At 56.6% G+C, this 21,513-nt stretch overlaps 2 protein-coding genes across 5 annotated transcripts; both read left to right on the top strand.

Annotated features, from left to right (window-relative positions):
• The first annotated feature begins 948 nt into the window (after positions 1 to 948).
• FANCE (FA complementation group E) lies at positions 949 to 17,155 on the top strand. 3 transcript variants are annotated; one of them, XM_051854807.2, is made up of 10 exons: positions 949 to 1,105; positions 6,773 to 7,406; positions 7,939 to 7,983; positions 8,373 to 8,441; positions 8,700 to 8,843; positions 9,448 to 9,571; positions 9,747 to 9,825; positions 11,015 to 11,081; positions 13,025 to 13,150; positions 16,627 to 17,155. In XM_051854807.2, exons 1-10 carry the CDS (start codon positions 1,083 to 1,085, stop codon positions 16,726 to 16,728), a joined length of 1,413 nt encoding a protein of 470 aa, XP_051710767.1. In that variant the 5' UTR covers positions 949 to 1,082; the 3' UTR covers positions 16,729 to 17,155. The 3 variants fall into 3 exon arrangements, with proteins under 3 accessions (XP_051710767.1, XP_008261041.1, XP_002714679.1); XM_002714633.5 differs by lacking the exon at positions 949 to 1,105 and adding an exon at positions 2,411 to 2,831; XM_008262819.4 differs by lacking the exons at positions 949 to 1,105; positions 7,939 to 7,983 and adding an exon at positions 2,410 to 2,831.
• Positions 17,156 to 17,957: 802 nt separating this feature from the next.
• Positions 17,958 to 20,488, top strand: RPL10A (ribosomal protein L10a). 2 transcript variants are annotated; one of them, XM_002714629.5, is made up of 6 exons: positions 17,958 to 18,292; positions 18,532 to 18,606; positions 18,692 to 18,772; positions 19,132 to 19,280; positions 19,892 to 20,064; positions 20,286 to 20,488. In XM_002714629.5, exons 1-6 carry the CDS (start codon positions 18,288 to 18,290, stop codon positions 20,454 to 20,456), a joined length of 654 nt encoding a protein of 217 aa, XP_002714675.1. In that variant the 5' UTR covers positions 17,958 to 18,287; the 3' UTR covers positions 20,457 to 20,488. The 2 variants fall into 2 exon arrangements, with proteins under 2 accessions (XP_002714675.1, XP_069930258.1); XM_070074157.1 differs by having other exon boundaries at positions 18,238 to 18,292; positions 18,455 to 18,606.
• Positions 20,489 to 21,513: the final 1,025 nt, after the last annotated feature.

Genomic DNA, 21,513 nt, shown 5'->3' with positions numbered 1-21,513 from the left:
AGAAAGGTCTTCCTTTGCCGTTGGTTCACCCTCCAATGGCCGCCGCTGCAGCCGGCGCACAGCGCTGATCCGATGGCAGGAGCCAGGATCCAGGTGCTTTTCCTGGTCTCCCATGGGGTGCAGGGCCCAAGCACCTGGGCCATCCTCCACTGCACTCCCTGGCCATAGCAGAGAGCTGGCCTGGAAGAGGGGCAACCGGGACAGAATCCGGCGCCCCAACCGGGACTAGAACCCGGTGTGCCGGCGCCACAAGGTGGAGGATTAGCCTATTGAGCCACGGCGCTGGCCCAAATAAAATGAAAATTAACACAAAATTTTTTTTAATTAGTTAAAAAGAGGAAAAGAGGTCCCCTGGACCACTGCTGGCCCATATGGAGACTGCAAGAATTGTAGCAGGGTTTCCTTAAGACACTTTACTGCCATCTGCTGGAAGACAGTGGAAACAAACGGGGCATCTACACTGTGAGGCTAGCGGCGCCTGCCTAGATACGGTGCACTGGTGCTATGTGCAACCTGCCCTGCCTTATGTGTGAGCCTCAGGTGCTCCTCGTTCCCGGGGAAACCAGGCTTTTAGGAGTGGTCTCCTCTTCCGCGCTCTCACAGCCGGATCTGCTGTGGGTTCTTCACGCAGAGGAGCGGCTGTGCCCCTCAAATCTGACTGCATCCGCCTGCGCCTGCATCCTGTTAAGGCCCTGACCTCTGGTCCTCCCCAGCCTGGGAGAACACAGCTGGCCTCTGGGAGCGAGGGGTCACAGCAGGGACATGGGGCAGAGGAGGCCGCGGGCCACAGCTTCTAATAAATGTCTGTGACAAACGTGACCCCTGTGTCTGGTGTCTGTGACGTCAGCAGTGTGTGTGTAGCTGCAGCACCTCTGTGTTAGCTGCAGCCGCCCGCCTGGTGTGCGAGCCCTCAGTTCCCCTGCTCCTGGGCAGCTGGGGTTGCGGCCGATGGGCTTCCACTGCTTCCCCTCCCCCTCCCAGGTGCAGGGCTCAGCGTCTTCCCCAGGGAGCACCCAGAGGCCCGTGTGTTCTTTGGGGACTACGCCCTGAGCAGGACCTTCTGGGGCTCAGAACTCAGCAGGATGCTGTGGCAGCCAAGATCAAGGTGAGGAAGAGGGGCTGGGGGTGTATGTGATAGATCTTTCTCTTCAGGGGCTTGACGGGGACAAGAGTACAAGTCCTCCACCCCCGGGAAGTGCCCCAGGGACACAGCGGGGGACACAGGTGGGATGGAGGACTCCCAGGAAGGAAATGTTCCTGCCCTCTTGCCAGGGCCTTGTTTTTTTTTTTTTTAATATTTATTTAGTTATTGAAAAGTAGAATTACAGACAGAGCGGGAGGGGGAGGGGGAGAGAGAGATCTTCCATCTGCTGGTTCATTTTCCATATGTCCACAACAGTCAGGGGTGGGCCAAGCCAAAGCCAGGAGCTTCTTCTGGGTTTCCCACATGGGTGGCAGCGGCCCAGAGCTTCGGTCATCTGCTGCTACTTTCCCAGGTGCACTGGCAGGGAGTTGGGCTGAAGTGGAGCAGCTGAGACTCCAAAAGGCGCCATTATGGGATGTTGGCACTGCAGACTGCAGTTTAACCTGCTATGCCACAGCACCAGCCCCAGGTGTTTTTTTTTTTTTTTTTGAGATTTATTTACTTATTTATTTGAAAGACAGTTATAGAGAGAGGAGAGACACAGACAGACAGACAGACACACACACACACACATACACTGATCTTCCATTTGCTTGTTTACTCCCCAAATGGCTGCAATGACAGGGGCTGGACCAGGCTGAAGCCAGGAGCCAGGCACTTCTTCCGAGTTCCCACGTGAGTGCAGGGTCCCAAAAACTTGGGCCATCTTCCACTGCTTTCCCAGTCCCGTTAGCAGGGAGCAGGATCGGAAGTGGAACAGCCAATACAGGAACCTGTGCCCATATGGGATGCTGGCATTGCAGGCGGCAGCTTTACCTGCTATGCCCCGACACCAGCCCCTCAAATTATTTTTAATTAAATGGCTTCGGTTATACCGATGGCATTGACTTTTACTGCAACCCCATTCTCAGGGATATGTGGACATCCAATAATATTTCTGGTGAGGATGGAAACTCAAACGATGACGGTCTTTGGCCTATGGAAAAGGTGAAGCTAAGTGGGCTGTTAAGTTGTGGTCAAGCCTTATCGCAAAGCCTATGATTTACAAGCAACACGGGCATCAGCTAAAAGATAGGACATTTTTGACCCCTGGCATCCATTCTGTCCACTACTTCGGAAGTGATGGAGGTGGCGGCTTTGGGTCAGTTCCCGAGGACCCGCCCCTCCACGAAGCCCCGCCCCACTCAGGGCTAACCCCGCCCAGGGAACGCCCATCCTGGCCCCGCCCCACTTTCTGCCCGGGACCGTTCTCGACCCCGCCCTTTCCGGCCTCGCACCCCGCCTCCCACTCCGAACCCGCTCCCCGCTTCCACTCTTCCCCTCAGGACCGCGCGCCGGGGGCTTCAGCCGGGTGTGGCGGGCGCTAGAGGGGTTCACCGCGGGGTCCTCGGTTTTCCCAACCCAGAGCGGAGGCGGCGCGGCGCCCGAGCCTGGGCATGGCGGCCCCAGACGCGGCGGCCGCTGCGGCGGCTGAGGGCGCGGGGTCGGCCCCCTGGGCGCGGCTGGAGGCCCCCGCCCGCCTGCTGCTGCAGGCGCTGCAGGCGGGGCCCGAGGGCGCGCGGCGCGGCCTCGGGGTGCTGCGGGCGCTGCGCCGCCGCGGCGGGGAGCCCTTCTGCTGGGGCGGCTTCCTCGAGGCGCTGTGCCGGGAGGAGCCGGTCGTGCAGGGGCCTGACGGCCGCCTGGAACTGTAAGTCCCCCACGGTCACGGGAGGCGGGGACCGTGTAGGTATGCTTATGTATAAAAGGTACACGTGTGTTAACATATGCACATCATAGGGGCTGGCGCTGTGGCGCAGCGGGTTAAAGCACTGGCCTGAAGCGCAGGCATTCCATATGGGTTCCAGTTCTGGTCCGGCTGCTCCACTTCTGATCCAGCTCCCTGCTATGGCCTGGGAAAGCAGTGAAAGATGGCCCAAGCCCTTGGACCCCTGCACCCGCGTGGGAGACCCGGAAGAAGCTCCTGGCTCCTGGCTTTGAATCGGCCCAGTTTCGGTCATTGTGGCCATCTGGGGAGTGAACCAGCGGATGGAAGACCTGTCTCTGCCTCTCTCTGTGGCTCCGTCTTTCAAGTAAATGGAATAAATCTTTAAAAAAAATGTACATCATATAATGCACAAAAATGGTTAGAACATTTAAAAGGTGGGATAAACCGCTAAGCCTGGTGGCTTCATCCAGTTCCTTTTTGAAACATAAGAACTTTAAGGCAAGATCACTTTTTTTATTTTTAAGATTTATTATATTACTTGAAAGGTAGAAAGAGAGCCAGCAGGAAAGACACAGGTCTTTCGTCCACTGGCTCACTCCCCAGATGGCTGCAGTGGCAAAGCCAGGAGCTTCATCCGGTCTCCCACCTGCGTGTTGGGGCCCAGGTACTTGGGCCGTCTTCTGCTGTTTTCCCAGGCGCATTAGTAGGGAGCTAATTGGAAGTGGAACAGCCAGGAGCAGCCAGACTGGAATCCACAGCCATAAGGGATGCAGTGGGCACAGGCGGGGGCTTAACCTTTTCTGCCACAACACTGGCACGACACGTCAGTTTCCTTAATACTCACGGGATTGTTGACTGTGAGACTGTATGTCAGCGTTCTTTATAATTTAGTTTTCTGAATGACTTTGAGTTTATTCATTTGTTTTTAAAGATTTACTTATTTCTTTGAGAGGCAGAGTTACAGAGAGAGAGGGAGAGTTAGAGAGAGAGAGAGAGAGAGAGATCTTCCATCGGCTGGTTCACTCCCCAGATGGCCACAACCACCAGGGTGAGCCAGGTGGAAGCCAGGAGCTTCATCCAGTCTCCCACACGGATAACAGGGCTCCAAATTCTCGGGCCATCTCCTCTGCTTTTTGAGTTTGGTGTTTTAAATACCTCTGCAGGCAGACAGCGTCTGCCAGGAGCAGAAGTGCTATTGGGTTGTGCTCCCATTACTAGTGTTATCTTCAGTTTTTTTGCAGGCTCCTTTGAAGTGACACGTCCACTTCGTTAGAACAGATGACGGGGCATCCATACATGCCCTTGGCTAGCATAGCTGATCTAAATACACAGAAAGTGGCCAAGGAGCGAGGGAGGTGCGCCTGCAGCCCCTCGTGGTGCAGGCCTTCCTGCTCTTTTTGGATACCCCTCCCCAAGCACTGAGCTGGAGACTGGTGTAGGAAGGCCAGTCTGTACGGGAAACATTAGTAATGCTTAATTTCTCAGCTTTTAGACAAATAAGTGGAAGTAGATGTTCTGTTATGTTCTTCACATACTGTATTTTGAATTTCTTTCTTTCAGCAGATGGGTCAGGAGAACATGTCCAAATCCCCAAATTGAAGGCTTTGGAAATGTTTGTTTAGGGGACTGGCTTCGTGGTGTAGTGGTTTAAGCCACCACTTGTGATGCCAGCATCCCATATGGGTGCTGGTTTGAGTCCCAGTTGCTCCACTTCCCATCCAGCTCCCTGCTAATGTGCCTGGGAAAGCAGTGAAAGTCCTTGGGCCCCTGCGACCCATGTGGGAGACCAGGATGAAGCTCCTGGTGCCTGGCTTCCACCTGGCTCAGCCCTGACTGTTGGGGCCATTTGAGGAGTGAACCAGTGGACGAAAGATCTCTCTCTCTCTGTAACTCTTTCAAATAAATAAGTCTTTAAAAAAAATGTTTATCCAGTTGTCTGCTTTATCTAAATAGAGTAAGGGTAAGAAGGGTTGCTTAAACTGGGGCCCTTGAATAGAACATGGATTTCCTTTGTAATCCTAGGTATTTTATTTAATTCACTTGCTGTGATTAGGGGCCCTAAAAAAGGTTAAGAACCCTTGTTGCAGGGTGGGTCTTCCCTTTCAGCCATCAAATACCCTCCCATCTCCCTCACATAGTATCTGTTTTGCATAAAGAAGTAGAGTTTGTGTGTTTCTCTCACATCCCAAGTGTCTGGGTGATGCACAGTCACGTTGGCAGGAGCTGAGGCATGATGGGTGCTGGGCTTGATGGCGCCATGACTTGCTGCGCACGGAACCTCAGGTCACACAGGCTCTGGGTTCTTGCTAGCAAAATTCCGGACGGCCATGTGTTGCATCGTGGGCCTCTGCAGCACCAGGAGGTAGTGCTGAGTAGAGAATGCTGGGTGCTTGTAGGAGGGTGTCTTCATTCTCTTCTTACTTCTGAGGCTCCGAAACAGCCTCTGTCCCCTCTGCCTCCCCCTTGGCTGCTGGGAAGCCGGAAGTGACAGTGAAAGGTTATTCTCTGGTCTCCTGCTTCCAGCTCCACTGCCTCTGGGAGGCTTGCTCACAGGGAGTTCATTCACTGAGGGTGTGCCCTGGGCCTCTGCTGAGTACTGGGACGCAGAGGAAGGAGACACTGCCTCTGCCTTCCGGGAGCCCATGGTTCAGTGAAAGGATCCTCAGAGCTGACCAGATGAGGAACCCTGAGAATTCTGGGGCATTGACTGCTAAGGGGTGGCCGCAGGGCCACCTGCTAAACATTACTACTCAGTATCCTGGGTATTATTTTTACTTAAAATCTGGAAATAACTTTTACATAAAATAACTTGAAAAGGGGCCAGCATTGTGGTGTACAGTGCCAGCATCCCTTATGGGCACTGGTTCAAGTCCCGGCTGCTCCACTTCTGATCCAGCTCTCTGCTATGGCCTGGGAAAGCAGTAAAAGATAGCCCAGGTCCTTGGACCCCTGCACCCATGTGGGAGACCCGGAAGAAGCTCCTGGCTCCTGGCTTCGGATTGGTGCAGCTCCAGCCATTGTGGCCAACTGGGGAGTGAACCAGCAGATGGAATACCTCTCTCTCTGCCTCTGCCTCTCTGTGACTCTGCCTTTCAAGTAAATAAATGTCTTTAAAAAAAGATGAAAAGAGCCGGCGCCGTGGCTCAATAGGCTAATCCTCCACCTTGCGGCGCCGGCACACCGGGTTCTAGACCCGGTGGGGGCGCCGGATTCTGTCCCGGTCGCCCCTCTTCCAGGCCAGCTCTCTGCTATGGCCAGGGAGTGCAGTGGAGGATGGCCCAGGTGCTTGGGCCCTGCACCCCATGGGAGACCAGGAAAAGCACCTGGCTCCTGGCTCCTGCCAGGATCAGCGCGGTGCGCCGGCTGCAGCGGCGGCCATTGGAGGGTGAACCAACGGCAAAGGAAGACCTTTCTCTCTCTGTCTCTCTCTCACTGTCCACTCTGCCTGTCAAAAAAAAAAAAAAAAAAAAAAAAAAAAAAAAAGATGAAAAAGCATAGATTTATTATACAGTAGGTTCCAATATGAATTCTTTTATATATATATATATATATATTTGAAAGAATGACAGAGAGAGACAGAAAGATAGCTTCCATCCACTGGTTCACTTAGCAGATGGCTGTCACGGCTGGGGCTGTATTGGGAGCTCAGCAGCCAGGATTTGAACTATTGCTCTGAAATGAGATGCTGTCATTGCAAGCGGGAGCTTAACCCACCCGTGGCACAGCACGACACCGGGCCACCTAACAGGAATTCTGGAGCTAAATTGCGTCAGAGAGGTCAAAGAGCAGGGCCTGGTGTTTAATAGATGCTCAGTACTCTCTCGTGCTGGCCCCAGCTCCATCCACACTGACTCTCGCGGGTCCTGCCTCCCGGCTCTACCCAGTCTGGTCTGATACGAAGTTGTTCTCCCTCTGCTACCCAGGAAACCGCTGTTGCTACGATTGCCTCAGTTATGCCAGAGGAACCTGATGACCCTGCTGATGGCTGTCCGGCCGTCGCTGCCCGAAAGCGGGCTCCTCTCTGTGCTGCAGATTGCCCGGCAGGACTGTGTCTCGGACCCTGACGCCTGGCTCCAGGCCCTGGGAGAACTGCTGCGGAGGGATGTGGGGGTCGGGGCCTCTGGCCAGGCACCCTCCCCACTGTCTGACAGTTGCCAGAAACAGCTCCAAGGCCTGTGTGGGCGGCTGGGACACGGGGGCAGGAGGTTGACATTGCCCCAGGCACCAGACCCCAAGGAGAAAGAGGAGGAAGAGGACAGGGACTCCCAGCAGCGTGGGAAACGCAGGAAGGAGCCCGAGGAAGAGCCTGCCACTTCTGATGGGGAGAAGGCCCCCAAAAGGTTGCGGTATTCAGAAAGGGAAGAAGAGGAAGACAAGGAAGAAGAGGAGGAGGAGGGGGGATCTGAGCACGAGTCACTGGAATCCCTGGCAGATGGAGGAGTCGTGGCACTGGTGGAGAGCCACCCTGTTGTGGGAGCGGAGAGCGGTGAGGCTGGCCGGAGCACGGAAGACGCGCGGGGCCCTGCTCTGAGTTTGGAGTTGCCCAAAGCTGTCCAGGTACTGTGGTGGGGAGGCTAGAGTGATCCTGCAGGACTGGGGAAGACTGGTTGGGGTGCTGTTTCCCAGTGGGGTGATTCGTCCGTGGAGCTGGGGGATGGGTGGAGGGTGTTCAGCTTCTACTCCACACGCTAGGGGTAGGGAGGGAGCCGTTAGAGGTGGAAATGCTCTAGTGTGGGCTCAGAGGGTAAAGTGTAAGGGGAGAGGCCCTGGAACTGCCCCCGACCACCCCTCCTGTGGGAGGAGAATCATGGCAGCATCTGCCTGCCCTCCCAGCCCAAAGCCTGGCTCTACCCCATTAGGCTTGGATACACAGAAGACAGCTTCAGACAGCTGGTCGCACATGGTCTTGCCTACTTTGGATTCTTAGATGCTTTTTAACACACAGGCTTCATGTTCTTGCTCTTTGCCCACCCCCTCCCACTGATCAGGGGCCAGGGGAGGGTTGCATCTCAGGAGAAGGAGCCAGGCCAGGGCTGGGGGCGTCATGGCTGGGGTGAGGACTTGGCATTGACTGGGCTCTCCCCAACAGGACCAGGTTCCCAGGCTGCAGCAGCTGCTGAAGACTTCTGGGAAGGTGCCTGGCCCTACCCTGCTCACCACAGCTTCCTTTTGCTTCTGCCCAGCCCTCAGCCATGCCCAGGGAGGCCCAGTGCAGTGAGCATGGGCAGGTGGGGGAGGCAGGGTTGGAGTGATGGCATGCTTGCGTGAGCATCCCAGAGCGTACCTCACAAATGGAGACGGCTCCAGCTTCCGCAGGCCCAGGCCGCGCGTGATGCCTTGAGCCCGCTGTCACACACGTGGCCCATCGCTGAAGCTGCCTTACGTGGTACATGCCTGTGCAGACCCCTCTCCTCCAATGGCCCCTTCCAGGATCTCTGCCACTGCCCTTGCCAATGGAAGGGTGGCCTCGGTGACTTGTCACTAAGCCCCCTGCCAGCCCTGACGTAGGATTTGCCTCCCTAGGGATTGGAGGGGTTCGAGGACGCCCCCCCAGTGGAGCTGCAGCTACTCCACGAATGTAGTCCTGACCAGGTGAGTCCAGAAAGGGATCCTGGCCTCGAGGTTACCACTGCGCTTCCCTGCGTTTTCTCGTTTAAGTTAGTTTCCATACCTCGTGGGAGTTTTCTGGGGTCAGGGTGGTTTCTTTCAGCTCCCAGTCCCCTCTCCCAGGGCAGCTGTCGGCCTTTGCCTTGGAACGTCGGTGCCCTGCCCCTTCTGTTGCCCAGCTGGCTAGTGACAGCCTGGCCGGGACAGACTGAGCGTCCCTGCGCCTTCCTGCTGCTGTTGCAGGTGGACCTGCTGTGTGCCCAGCTGCAGCTCCCCCAGCTCTCCGACACGGGCGTCCTGCAGCTCTGCACCTGGCTGCTGGCCCTCTCCCCAGATCTTAGCCTCAGCAATGCGACTGTGCTGACCAGGAGCCTCTTTCTTGGACGGGTAGGTACATCGCAAGGCACTGGGAGCACCAGGGACCCTGGGGAGAGCGTCTGAAGAGCCCTCTGCAGGGGGTGCCTGGGAGAAGGGCTTCCTGAGCAGTCTAGGGTAAAGGATGCTCAGGGCTGGCATTGTGGCGTAACGGGTAAGCCGTCGCCTGCAATGCCGGTAATCCATGTGGGTGCTGGTTCAAGTCCTGGCTGTTCCATTTCCAATCCAGCTCCCTGCTGATGCACCTGGGAGGGCAATAGAAGATAGCCCAAGTCCCCAACTGGGAGACCTGGATGAACCTTCTGTCCTGGCTTCGGCCTGGCCCTGTCCTAGCCATTGAGGCCATTTGGAGATCTCTCTCTTTCTATGTAACTCTGCCTTTCAAAAAAAAAAAAAAAAAAAAAAAGGATCCTGTCTCCAGCAGCAGGTCACGGTCCCCTGGACATCTGTCCACCCACGTGGCATCTGACCTTTCCCCAGGACCCTCCCAACAGCTGACCCAGGAGCCTTCTGGAGTTGGAAGCTGGGGAGGGTGGTGCATGTCTTTCCCACTGGGTGGGTCCACGTGCGTCCTGCAGGGAGAGCCTGGGCATTTCCCCTTCCCTGTCGGCTGCAGATCCTCTCCCTGACCTCCTCGGCCTCCCGCCTGCTCACGGCTGCCCTGACCGCCTTCTGTGCCAAGTATACCTACCCGTTCTGCAGAGCCCTCCTCGGCCCCGTGCTCCAGGCCTCAGGCACAGGTAATTCTGGAACTCTGCGGCCTTCACCCCAGGGCAGCCCTGGGAGGAGTTCGGTGGTAAAGGTGCCCGAGGCTTCCCTGCTGATGCCCCTACACCAGGCTGGTGTTCTGCCCCCAACCTCATCTTTTCCTGCCATATCTCCCCCAGACTTATCCCCTCTGCCCTCCCCCACCAGGTCTAGCTCAAACCGAGTTGCTGTGTTGCCTTGTGAAGGACAAGTCCCTGGAGCCGGCCACACGGGTTCTAATGCTAGAGTGAGTGTGCAGCCCCCATGCTGCCCCCATTGCCACCTTCTCCACTGGCCAGGCCTGCTCCTGGCACTCTGAGGTTGGAGATGGGCACCAGACCCCATGCCTCAAAGACAGGCCACGGCACGGCCCGTGTCCCCCTCCCTGTCACCAGAACCCAGCCCGTGCCTTCCACCTGTGGGCCGTGCAGTTGCCATCCCATGCTCCTTCCAGAGCCCAGGGCCCCATTCTTCCTAGCTCTGGCTCTGCAGAGTGTGGGACTCGTCCCGGGCTGGGTGCCTTGAGGACTACAAGGCAGGGGCCAATGGGCCCTGCTGTGGGCTGCCACAGCACAGCTGTTGACTGACATGGTCTCAGATCCCAGCCTTGCTGTCCATTTCAATGTATGAGCTCAGACAGTGGACTCGATTCCCTGGGCCTCAGTTTTCTCATGGCAAAGGAGGGTGATACTCACTTAATAGGGTTCTGTCAGACATTAAGTTTGATAATACGTGTAACGTAGGCACACTCTTTGGCATCCAGTAAGTGCTCAGAATCAGTATGAAATTGGTGTTAAACTGTTAAAATTGGGGAGTCAAGGCACAGACATGTGAGACAATCAACTCTGTTGAACACAGACGTGCAATGCATCATGGGAAGTGTGAGCGGGGGACAGCCCCCGAATCATGCCAGCCCCCAGTGGTCAAGCACTTCCTCTGCTTTGGATTCTCAGTCTTCATGCGGGGTTGTGATGCAGGTGGAAAAACCCCTCAGAGAGGTGCAGGGACTTGGCCAAGGGTCACACAGCCAGCCAGTGGTATCACACCTGGCGTCAAACCCAGGCCTGCGCACCCAAGGAGCGTGACTGGGCACACTGTCATTTCCGCCAAGGGGAGGGCCGTGCAGCTGAGCGGCAGGTGGGGTCCTGCAGGGAAGGCTCCCCTTGCCTCACCTGCTCTCCTGAGTCGCCTTTGCCGTTGCCCGTCAGGATGCACTCTCGCCTCCTGGTTGTGTTTAGGGACCTTTGTACCTCTCACTACCAAATCCTTCCTTGTCAGCCCCTGGGGATCTTGGGGTTGCCATCTTCCTCGCACACCCTTGGGCTCTGCAGCCAGAGCCCCTGCTGCTGGGGGTGGGCTTCCCAGGGAATGGGAGCAGTAGATCCCCAGGCTTGGGTGCGAGTCCAGGCCTCACTCAGCCTGCCTCTGCTTTGCAGGCAAATCTTGGATCTGCCCTGGAAGGAGGAGACTTTCTTGGTGTTGCAGTCACTCTTGGAGCAACAGGTGAGCCGGCTGCCTTGGGGTAGAGTGGACCAAGAACGGCTGCAGGGCTGTGGAGGGCCGCAGGGCTCCTGGGTTGAGTCCCTCAGGGATGGAGGGGCAGGCTGGACAGCTGCCCTGCAGCGGGCACCCTGTAGCAGTGGCAAGGCAGGTAGCCGGGGCTTGACTGTAGGGTCCATCCGGTTCCACCTCCCCCATCTGTAGGGCTTGGACATGGGTGTTTTGGTGTGTGTCAGCTTTCTTTTTGAATAGGTAATCATGTGTTCACAACTTTGTGTTTTAAGTTTATTTATTTATGGTCATCTACTTGAAAGGCAGAGAGACAGAGAGAGATGTCTTCCATCCACTGGTTCACTCCTCAAATGACTGCAAGAGCCAGGGTCAGGCCAGACTGAAGCCAAGAGCTCAGAACTCCATTCAGGTCTCCCATGTGGGTGGCAGGGGCCTAAGCACTTGAGCTGTCCTCTACTGACTCCCAGGATGCACTAGCAGGAAACTGGATCGGAAGCAGAGTACCAGGGCCTGAACTAGTGCTCTTCTAGGGGATGTGGTGTCCTAAGCGATGGTGTAACCCACTGCACCACCATGCCCACCCCCATGTGTTCATAATATTTATTTATTTATTTTAAAGATTTATTTTAAAGAGAGAGAGAGAGAGAAGGACAGACAGAAAGGTCTTCCATCTGCTGGTTCACTCTCCAAATGGCCACAGTGACTGGGGCTGGGTCAGACCAAAGCCATAAGCCAGGAGCTTCTTCCCAGTCTCCCACATGGATGGCAGGGGCCCAAGGACTCAGGCCATCTCCTGCTGCTCTCCCAGGCCATTAGCAGGGAGCTGGATTAGAAGTGGAGCAGCCGGGACTTGAACCAGGATGCTGGTGCTGTAGGTGGCAGCTTAACCTGCTGCACCACAGCACCGGCCCTGTGTGTTCATAATTTTAAAAGCTCAAAAGGAGGCCGGCGCCACGGCTCACTAGGCTAATCCTCCGCCTTGTGGCGCCGGCACACCGGGTTCTAGTCCCAGTCGGGGTGCCGGATTCTGTCCCGGTTGCCCCTCTTCCAGGCCAGCTCTCTGCTGTGGCCCGGGAGTGCAGTGGAGGATGGCCCAGGTGCTTGGGCCCTGCACCCCATGGGAGACCAGGATAAGTACCTGGCTCCTGCGGTGCGCTGGCCACAGCGGCCATTGGAGGGTGAACCAACGGCAAAGGAAGACCTTTCTCTCTGTCTCTCTCTCTCAACTGTCCACTCTGCCAGTCAAAAAAATAAAAAATAAATAAATAAAATTAAAAAAAAAAGCTCAAAAGGATGCAGTGAGGAAGAGTCCCCGTTTCTCCCCAGCCGTGCAGGTTCCCTTCCCCGGGCTAGCCAGTGCCAGAGCTGCAGAGGAGCCCTCTCGGAGCTGCTGTGTCCACCGGGGTTGGGGTGCCCCAGGGCCAGGGCTCTGCACCCCACTGCTCTTGCTTAGCAAGGGATTTGCCTCCCTTGTGTCTGTCTTAGGTGAGCGGCCTCACTGCTCTACGTCTCAGTTTTCTCACCCAAACAAGGGGGGGTTCTGCCAGCACCTCCCCCAGACACCAGGCAAAGCCTAAGTGAGCTCGTTGGTGTAAAGTGCCCGGGGTGCCTGCTGCGCCGTGGTTACACACTGCTGTTAGGAGGGTGCAGGTGATCACACAGGCCCCTCGCTCCTGTGTGTCTCTAACCACGGTTTCCTCTGGGTCCTGGTCTGAGCCTGAGCAACAGTAGCCGCCGTCCCCTGAGGCCCGCGTGTCAGCTCCTATGTGCGTGACCTCAACCTTTTTGCAGGGTTAGGTATCACGAGTCCCACTTTACCCATGTGGAAGCCGGGGCTCAGTCTGGAAGTGGGGGAGTTGGGAATTGAGTCCGGGGTCGGCAGGATGCGGAGCCAGGGCCTTCTCCTAACAATGCTCCACCTCCCAATGCTGCAGGTGGCGATGACCCCCGAAAAGTTCAGTGTCCTGATGGAGAAGCTCTGTAAAGAGGGGCTGGCGGCCCCTGCCTCCATGGCCTGCGCCAAACTCATGCTGACGGTGATGACCAAGTACCAGGCCAGCGTGAGTGCTGACAGGGGCTGCTCTGGGCCTGCCCCGAGGGGCTGCAAATACATTTGCCAGGGAGAAAACCCCGAGCTGTTAATCTGGGAAGACACACGCTCAGACGCAGGACTGGGGAAAGAGCGTGCTTGTGAGTTCCTTCATGCAGCCAACACCTCTTTGAGCCCCGTGCTGTGCAGGCTGTCGGGAAATCAACAGTGACCATAATACAGTCCACTGCCCTTGAGACAACCCTGTCCCTCAACCCGCGGCCAGTGAGAGGGGAAAGGGGTGGTAAGCAGATTTCTGTGATGTGTGCAAGAGCCAGGTAAGAGGTGTGCATGCGTGTTTCTGGCAAAGGAGGACGGGCTTCTTGTTTCTGGGTGGGAATTGGGACAGGCTTCCTGATGCTTATAGGGCGCGTGGTCGCCAAGGGTCCTATAATTATAGGGTGCATGGTTGCCAAGGGTCAGAGGTGGTGGAAGGGGCATTCCAGGGAAAGCGTCCCTGTGAGCAGTGGGTGACCTGCAAGGCGTTACTGCGGGAGGGGAGGGCCTAAAACAGAGAGTGGAGGGGTAAGGTCAGACCTCCACAGTTCTCATAGCTCGTGCTTCCGTAGCTCCTGCTGGGGCTCAGGCTTGCTTCCAAACCCCTCACGTACATGAACTGGCAGGCTTATTCTGTGTGTCAGCGCTAGGAGAGATGCTGTTATTAGCTCCGTTTGATGGATTAGGAAATTGGGATTCAGAGAGGTAAAAGCAACTTCCTTGGCACCCCAGGGCTGGGACTGGGAGCACTTTACGGAGGGCTCTGTAGGCTGTGTGTTGGCGCTTTACCTTGAAGTCCAGGTGATCTTACCTGTTGGCTTCTTACCCTTTTATGTATTTATTTATTTTTAAGATTTATTTATTTAGTTGAAAGGCAGAGTTACAGAGAGGTAGAGAGAGAGAGGTCTTCCATCTGGCTGGAAGCCCCTCTGGGTCTCTCACACGGATGCAGGGCCCAAGGACTTGGGTCATCTTCCACTGCTTTCCCAGGCCACAGCAGAGAGCTGGATCACAAGTGGAGCAGCTGAGAGCCGGCGCCGTGGCTCAATAGGCTAATCCTCCACCATGCGGCGCCGGCACACCAGGTTCTAGTCCCGGTTGGGGCGCCGGATTCTGTCCCGGTTGCCCCTCTTCCAGGCCAGCCCTCTGCTGTGGCCAGGGAGTGCAGTGGAGGATGGCCCAGGTGCTTGGGCCCTGCACCCCATGGGAGACCAGGAAAAGCACCTGGCTCCTGGCTCCTGCCATTGGATCAGCGCGGTGCGCCGGCTGCAGCGGCGGCCATTGGAGGGTGATCCAACGGCAAAGGAAGACCTTTCTCTCTCTGTCTCTCTCTCACTGTCCACTCTGCCTGTCAAAAAAAAAAAAAAAAAAAAACACAAGTGGAGCAGCTGAGACTCCAACCAGTGCTCAAATGGGATGCTAGTACTTCAGGTGGCAACTTTACCTGCTATGCCATGGTGCTGGCCCCATTTTCTTTTCTTTTTTAAAAAGATTTATTCGTTTATCTGAAAGGTGTAGATACAGAGAGAAGGAGATATCTTCCATCTGCTTGTTCACTCCCCAGATGGCTGCAATGGCTGAGGATGGGCCAGGCCAAAGCCAGGAGCTGGGAACTTCTGGATCTCCCATGTGGGTGCAGGGGCCCAAAGACTTGGGCCATCTTCTACTACTTTCCTAGGCCATAGCAGAGAGATAGATTGGAAGTGGAGCAGCTGGGACTTGAACTGTTTGCACCATCTTCTGCTGCTTTCCCAGGCGCATTAGCAGGGAGCTGGATTGGAAGTGGAGCAGCAGGGACCCAGCTAGTGCACATAGGGGATGTCAGCACTGCAGGTGGAGGCTTAACCTTCTCCACCACAGTGCCAAACCCTTGCCATTTTCTCTTAAAATTGTTCTTTAAGCTGGCGCTGTGGCTCACTTGGCTAATCCTCTGCCTGCGGTGCCGGCACCCCGGGTTCTAGTCCTGGTTGGGGCGCCGGATTCTGTCCCGGTTGCTCCTCTTCCAGTCCAGCTCTCTGCTGTGGCCTGGGAAGGCAGTGGAGGATGGCCCAAGTGCTTGGGCCCTGCACCCGCATGGGAGACCAGGAGGAAGCACCTGGCTCCTGGCTTCGGATCGGCGCAGCGTGCCGGCCACAGCACACCAACCATAGCAGCCATTTTTGGGGGGGTGTACCAACAGAAAAAGGAAGACCTTCCTCTCTGACTCTCTCTCACTATCTAACTCTGCCTGTCAAAAAAAAAAAATTGTTCTTTATAAATAGATTTGAGGGGCCAGTGCCATGGTGCAGTAGGTTAATCCTCTGCCTGTGGTGCCAGCATCCCATATGGGTGCCAGTTCTAGTCCCGGCTGCTCTTCTTCCAATCCAGCTCTTTGCTATGGTCTGGAAAGCAGTAAAAGATGGCCCAAGTGCTTGGACCCCTGCACCTGCATGGGAGACTGGGAAGCAGCTCCTGGTTCCTGGCTTTGGATCGGCCCAGCTCTAGGCTGTTGTGGCCATTTGGGGAGTGAACCAGCAGATAGAAGACCTCCCTCTCTGCCTCTCCCCTTCACTCTCTGTAACTCTACCTGTCAAATAAACAAACCTTCTAAAAAAATATATTTGAAAAGTAGACAGAAATCTTCCATCTGGTGGTTCACCATCTCAAGTGTCCACGGCAGCTAAGGCTGGACTGGGCCTAAGCCAGGAGTCGGGGCTCTTCTGTGTCTCCCATGTGGGCGGTGGGGACCCAGAGTAGTTGAGGCTCCACCTGCTGCTTCCAAGGATGCGTAGCAGCGGAAAGATGGAGTTGGAAGTGGAGCTGGGACTTGAGCCCAGGAACTGTGATGCGAGACGTAGAGCCTTAACCACTGCACCAACGGCTCACCCCCTGTACTCCCCCTGGAGGCCGGGAGGAATCCCAGGCCCGTGTGATGTTTTGGATCCAGAAAAGTCGACGTGTGAACATGCATCTGGTGCGTAGTTTCAGGGGACTCCTGGACCCCTGGAGACCCTCTGGAGGCCCTAGAAGAAAGACGTCTGATGTGAGAGGCATCAGAAGTGGCCTTAGATCCTCAGCCTGCCTGGTGACCGGCACATTTGCATTAAAAGAGGCCTTGAGCTCTGTCAGAAGGCAGCCTGTACAGTGTGGCTTTGAACCTATTTTCTCGTCTGTAGAATGGGAGCCTTGTAAGGTTTACATGAATTAATGCACATACGAGTGAGGTGTGTGTGTGTGTATATGTGTGTGTGGTGCTGTCTCACAGGGAGCGCCCGGGAATTGTTGACCCTGATTGGTGCGGCTGGCTTAGTGGGCCGTGTGCCTTCTGTTCGACTCCTGGTCTGTGGTTGGTTCATTGTGGTGAAGCGATGAGGTTGGATGGCCCGGAGCTTCCTCTTCCTTTTGTCCCAAGCAGAGCCCTCGGGGTAGTGGGAGAGGGGAAGGAGTTCTGACATTCTTCTCCCTCCTCAGATCACAGAGACCCAGAAGCTGGGCCTGGCCACGGCCCTGGAATCCAACACCACCTTCCTGAGGAAGTCCCTGCAGGCTGCCCTGCGACATCTGGCCTCCTGACCGCCCACCAGGGGACCCCTGGCCTGGAGCCCCTCACCTGACTCCTGCAGGACGTGGCTGCGCTGCCCCTAGCCTTGGAAGAGGGCTGAGCCCAGCTGTCCTGGGGACCAGCTGCCTCCCTGCTGCAGGCTGCAGAGAGGCTGCCGGGAGAGCAGGGCCCTCCTCCTGGGCTGGGGCCGGATGAGCACTGTTTGCAAAGGCTGCTGGCTCGCTTCTCATCACTTCTTGCTATGGCCACAGAGACCGGGCCGCTGGCTTAGGTCGGCCCAAAGCAGACCCAGGGTGGACACAAGGCGCTCCAGGAGATCAGCGTCCTGTGTGACAGCACACGTCTCCTGCTCAGGTGTGTGTCTGACCATCAGTGTTTCATGTGACTTGATAATAATTTATCGATGGTATTTAATAAAAAGGATGGTATTTAATAAAATGTCTTATTAGAAGCTGTGCTGCCTTCCCATTATCCCTGGGTGTGTACTGAACCTCCTGCCGCCCACCCTCACCCCCTGCCCAGTGACATGGGGCATCTTCTTGGTGGAAGCGACAGTTGTCGAGTTTCCTGAGTTCACCCAGATAGGGTGTGTCGGCCAGACTGTGTGTGATGTCGCCCACCCCAGCTGCCTGTGGATGGGGTGGGAGAGGTTCTGGAGTTGGGGGAGGCTGAGGGCTCTCTGGGCTCTTGAGGTTTCCTGCGGGCTGAGAAGAGAAAGGGGGACCCACTTGGCAGATGACACTTCATGAGTGTGCAGCACTGGGGGTTTCTTTCACATCTGTTTACTTATTTTTTAAAGATTTATTTATTTGAAAGAATTAGAGAGGTAGAGAGAGAGAGGCCTTCCATCCACTGGTTCACTCCCCAGATGACGGCAATGGCCAGAGCTGAGCTGATCAGGAGCCAGGAGCTTCTTCTGGGTCTCCCACGTGGGTGCAGGGGCCCAAGGCCTTGGACCATCTTTCTGGGCTCTTTCCAGGCCATTAGCGGGGATCTGGATCAGTAGTGGAGCAGCTGGGACTCGAGCTGGCCCCGCATGGACTGGCGGCGGCTTGACCGCGACGCCACAGCTCGGGCCCGTCTTTATTTTCGTAGACTCAACCCGTAGATGTTATTGTAGCAACCAAAAATTGAAAGCGCTCAGCCCTGACCCCCTGCAGGCGCTGAGGGATGAGGAACAGACAGCTTCCTTGGAAGCCATGAATCCCCGTGGGAGCAAGTTGACGGGGGAGGGAGGGCAGTGTGCGGAGAGCGCCGGGACCGCACGCCGTCCGCGGCCAGCACCGGGCTGTGCCCAGCCAATGTGACTGCTGAAGTTGGCCCCTGGACGCAGCGGCTGCGGATACTGCCGGGGTAGCAGATCTGCAGCCCCGCGGGTCCTAGCGCGGGTCCGGCGGCGAAGAGCGCGGCTGCGCCCTCCCGTGGCCGCAGGCGGCAGCGCTCCGCCGGGCTCGGGCTCTGGGGGGAGTAGGCTGTGGCACAAGGCAGTTCTCGCGAGAGCGGGAGCACTATTTGAGCGCATGCGCGAAGCCGGCTACTCTCTTTTCCGGTTACCGCGGCGCGAGGAGCCATGAGGTAAGCGGGGATGGGGGATATCCGTAGCCATCTGCGTTATTCGGGTAACCCCGCTGGGGGTACTCGCGCCGCCTCTCCCGGCGTTGCGTCTCTTGTTGGGCGCCGGCCTGCGGTCTCCTCTGCTCCCGGGTGCGGTGCCCAGGGAAGGACGGATTCCTCTAGGCCCTAGGAACCCGGCTCGGCGACCGGAACCCCGGAGGTGTCCCGGCGCTGAGCGCGCTCTGGCTTGTGTCCCGCAGCAGCAAAGTCTCTCGCGACACCCTGTACGAGGCGGTGCGGGAAGTCCTGCACGGGAACCAGCGCAAGCGCCGGAAGTAAGCGCGGCCCCGGGAAGGGCGGGCCGGGCCCCGGGAGGGGGTCAGGGCCGCCGCTGCTGACCTCGCGTCCTCTCTGCCCAAGGTTTCTGGAGACGGTGGAGCTGCAGATCAGCTTGAAGAATTATGACCCCCAGAAAGACAAACGCTTCTCGGGCACCGTCAGGTTGGCACCATCTCGCCCCACCCAGCCCTCAGGGCCCGCGCGCCCGCCTCCTCCCTTTGAGGCTCGCGCCGAGCCGAGGCGGGCGCGTGCGCGGCTGATGCGCTCGGGTAGTTCAGACCCCCTGCTCCGGGCAGGCGGGGCTGGACGGACCCCCACCCTGGGTCTTAAAACATGAGGGGAGGCGTGGGGAGGCCTCGGCCGAGCCCGCCGGCTAGTCTGAGAAGACAGGCTAGCTGCTGGTGACTGCACGCTCTGGGTAAGGCTCGGTGTCCGCTCTGGCCCCAGACCTCCCCTCCCCCGCTTCACCTGCCTTTGGGAGTCCCGGGCAGGGCATGACCTGGCTGTCCCCGGAAACACAGGCTGAAGTCCACCCCCCGCCCCAAGTTCTCCGTGTGTGTCCTGGGCGACCAGCAGCACTGCGACGAGGCCAAGGCTGTGGACATCCCCCACATGGACATCGAGGCGCTCAAGAAGCTCAACAAGAACAAGAAGCTAGTCAAGAAGCTGGGTGAGGGTGCCGCGGGGGCTGATGGGAACGTGTTCCTTGGGGTGCGAGGTCCGGCAAAGCAGGCGGGAGTTAGATAGGAGAGGGGCTGTCGTGGCTGGCAGGCTAGCCTGAGGGTGGGTTTTCTTAGTTTGCTGAGGCTTAAATTTTAAAAAGAGATGGACCAGGCATTGGTTTTCGTGTCAAGTCGAGGACCCAGGTGCTGGGGTGAGCCGTGAATTCAAGTTGGACCAACGTTGTGTTTCTTCCCTGGTCTTGAGCCCGTGTCGGGCAGGCAGTGATGTCAGACTTGTACAGATAGGAAATGTACCCTTGGTTGTAAAATGCCCAAACCCCACAGCCAGGACTACTGCAGCCCTCAGCCTAGAGTGGGGGCCACAGCACCCATCGCGCCTGCAGCATGTGGATCTGGGTCAGATCTCGGAGCAGTAAAAGTGCCGACGTTGCAGTTTACCCCGGGGACTGAGCCCACAGGTGTGGGGCGGTGCATGAGAACACCTGGTCTGGATGGGGCGCAGAGGCTCGGAGTGGATTTCTGTGATCTCTGTCCTGACTGGTTAGGAGGTCTGCCTCAGTGGACAGGCCCTAATCATCCAATGGCTTCTCGTTACCAGCCAAGAAGTATGACGCCTTTTTGGCCTCAGAGTCTCTGATTAAGCAGATCCCACGAATCCTGGGCCCAGGCCTAAATAAGGCTGGCAAGTTCCCCTCCCTGCTGACACACAATGAGAACATGGTGGCCAAAGTCGATGAGGTGAAGTCCACAATCAAGTTCCAGATGAAGAAGGTAAGAACTGTCGGGTGAAGGTGCAGAGGGTTCAGGTTTTACCCAGTCGCTCAGTGTGGCAGCCGTTAGGTTCCCTGGCCTGTACTTCAGTGGATGCATTGACAAGGTCTGGAATAACCTTGGTCAGCTCTCTCCCTGGGCCCAAGCACAGCTGGTCACCGAGGGTGGGGTGGGCTGGCCTGGCCGGCTGCCATGTGGACCAATCCTCCCCTCTCCCCCAGGTGCTGTGTCTGGCCGTGGCAGTTGGCCACGTGAAGATGACAGACGATGAGCTTGTGTACAACATCCACCTGGCTGTCAACTTCCTGGTGTCACTGCTGAAGAAGAATTGGCAGAATGTCCGGGCTTTGTACATCAAGAGCACCATGGGCAAGCCCCAGCGCCTGTACTAAAGCACACCCTAATAAACCCTGGTGCCACCGTCCCGTCTGCCTGTGATTGGGGCTGAAGGGCCTCGTGAGCTCACGGGGTGTCAGGGCTTTCTGTTCCTTGGTGAGGGGTGGTCGGGCACTGCTAGTGGTGGGTGAACCCTGTCCCGCTGCCATCAGTGTGGAGTCCTGTTCCATCTGTAGGGTGTGTGGCTCTCAAGCTAAGCCCTGAAACTCCTCATACACACCATCCATCAGTCATGGGTCCTTGGGTGGGTTTGTGGGCCCTCTGTTGAATGTTGCAAATCTTGTTCTGGTTTGGTCAGTAGCAGCAGGTAAATTATTCAGGAACATGGGCAACAGAGCTCAGAATTGGGGTTGATGGGACCCAGCATCAGAACAGCCCTGTCCCAGGCAAACCCAGGACTGGAAAGGTGGCTTATGGTGTGGAAAATGCCCATTAACTGGTCTTGCAAACTAACAGGTTAATCCAGGATTGATGCTTTCAGATGCATCAGCTTTGTGAATACTGAAGTCAAGGTCAGATCATTGTAGCTTTTAGATTGGAACTTGGCTTTAAGTAAGAGCTGCAGGCTGGGCCCAGTCCCGTGGCATAGGTGATTAAGCCTCCACCTTCAGTACGGGGTCCAGCTCATGCACTTGGGAGAGCCCACGTGTTTGGGAGACCAGGATGAGCCATTTGGGGAGTGAACCAGCCCATGAGAGATTCCGCTTTCTGCCTTAAAAAGCTGCAATCTGCAGGGAGGAGCTGTGAATTTCAGTAGCTAAGGAGGGCAAGTGGGGCTAAAAGATGTGTATTTGCTGCACTTTAAAGGACCCTTGTGCAGCTGCAAGTTTACATACTGAAGCTAAAATTGGGTGTAGGTGATTCCCCTCCCCTTGGACTAAACACTGATATTTGCACTCCAGATGGTTACTGGGTGCTGTCTGCTAATGCACCCCCGCACAGTACAGACTGAGTACAGACTGACTAGCCCTGGGCCTAGTGGGTCCTCCAGGACTCAGACCCTGGGCAGTTGGAACTTGAGACCTGGACTTGATGAGCACATTTTATCTCAAT

The sequence above is a fragment of the Oryctolagus cuniculus genome, chromosome 5 (assembly GCF_964237555.1).
Source record: "Oryctolagus cuniculus chromosome 5, mOryCun1.1, whole genome shotgun sequence".
NCBI classification, from domain to species: Eukaryota; Metazoa; Chordata; class Mammalia; order Lagomorpha; family Leporidae; genus Oryctolagus; species Oryctolagus cuniculus.
The sequence above is the reverse complement of the archived record's forward strand: the minus strand, read 5'-3'. Positions and strand labels throughout refer to the sequence as shown.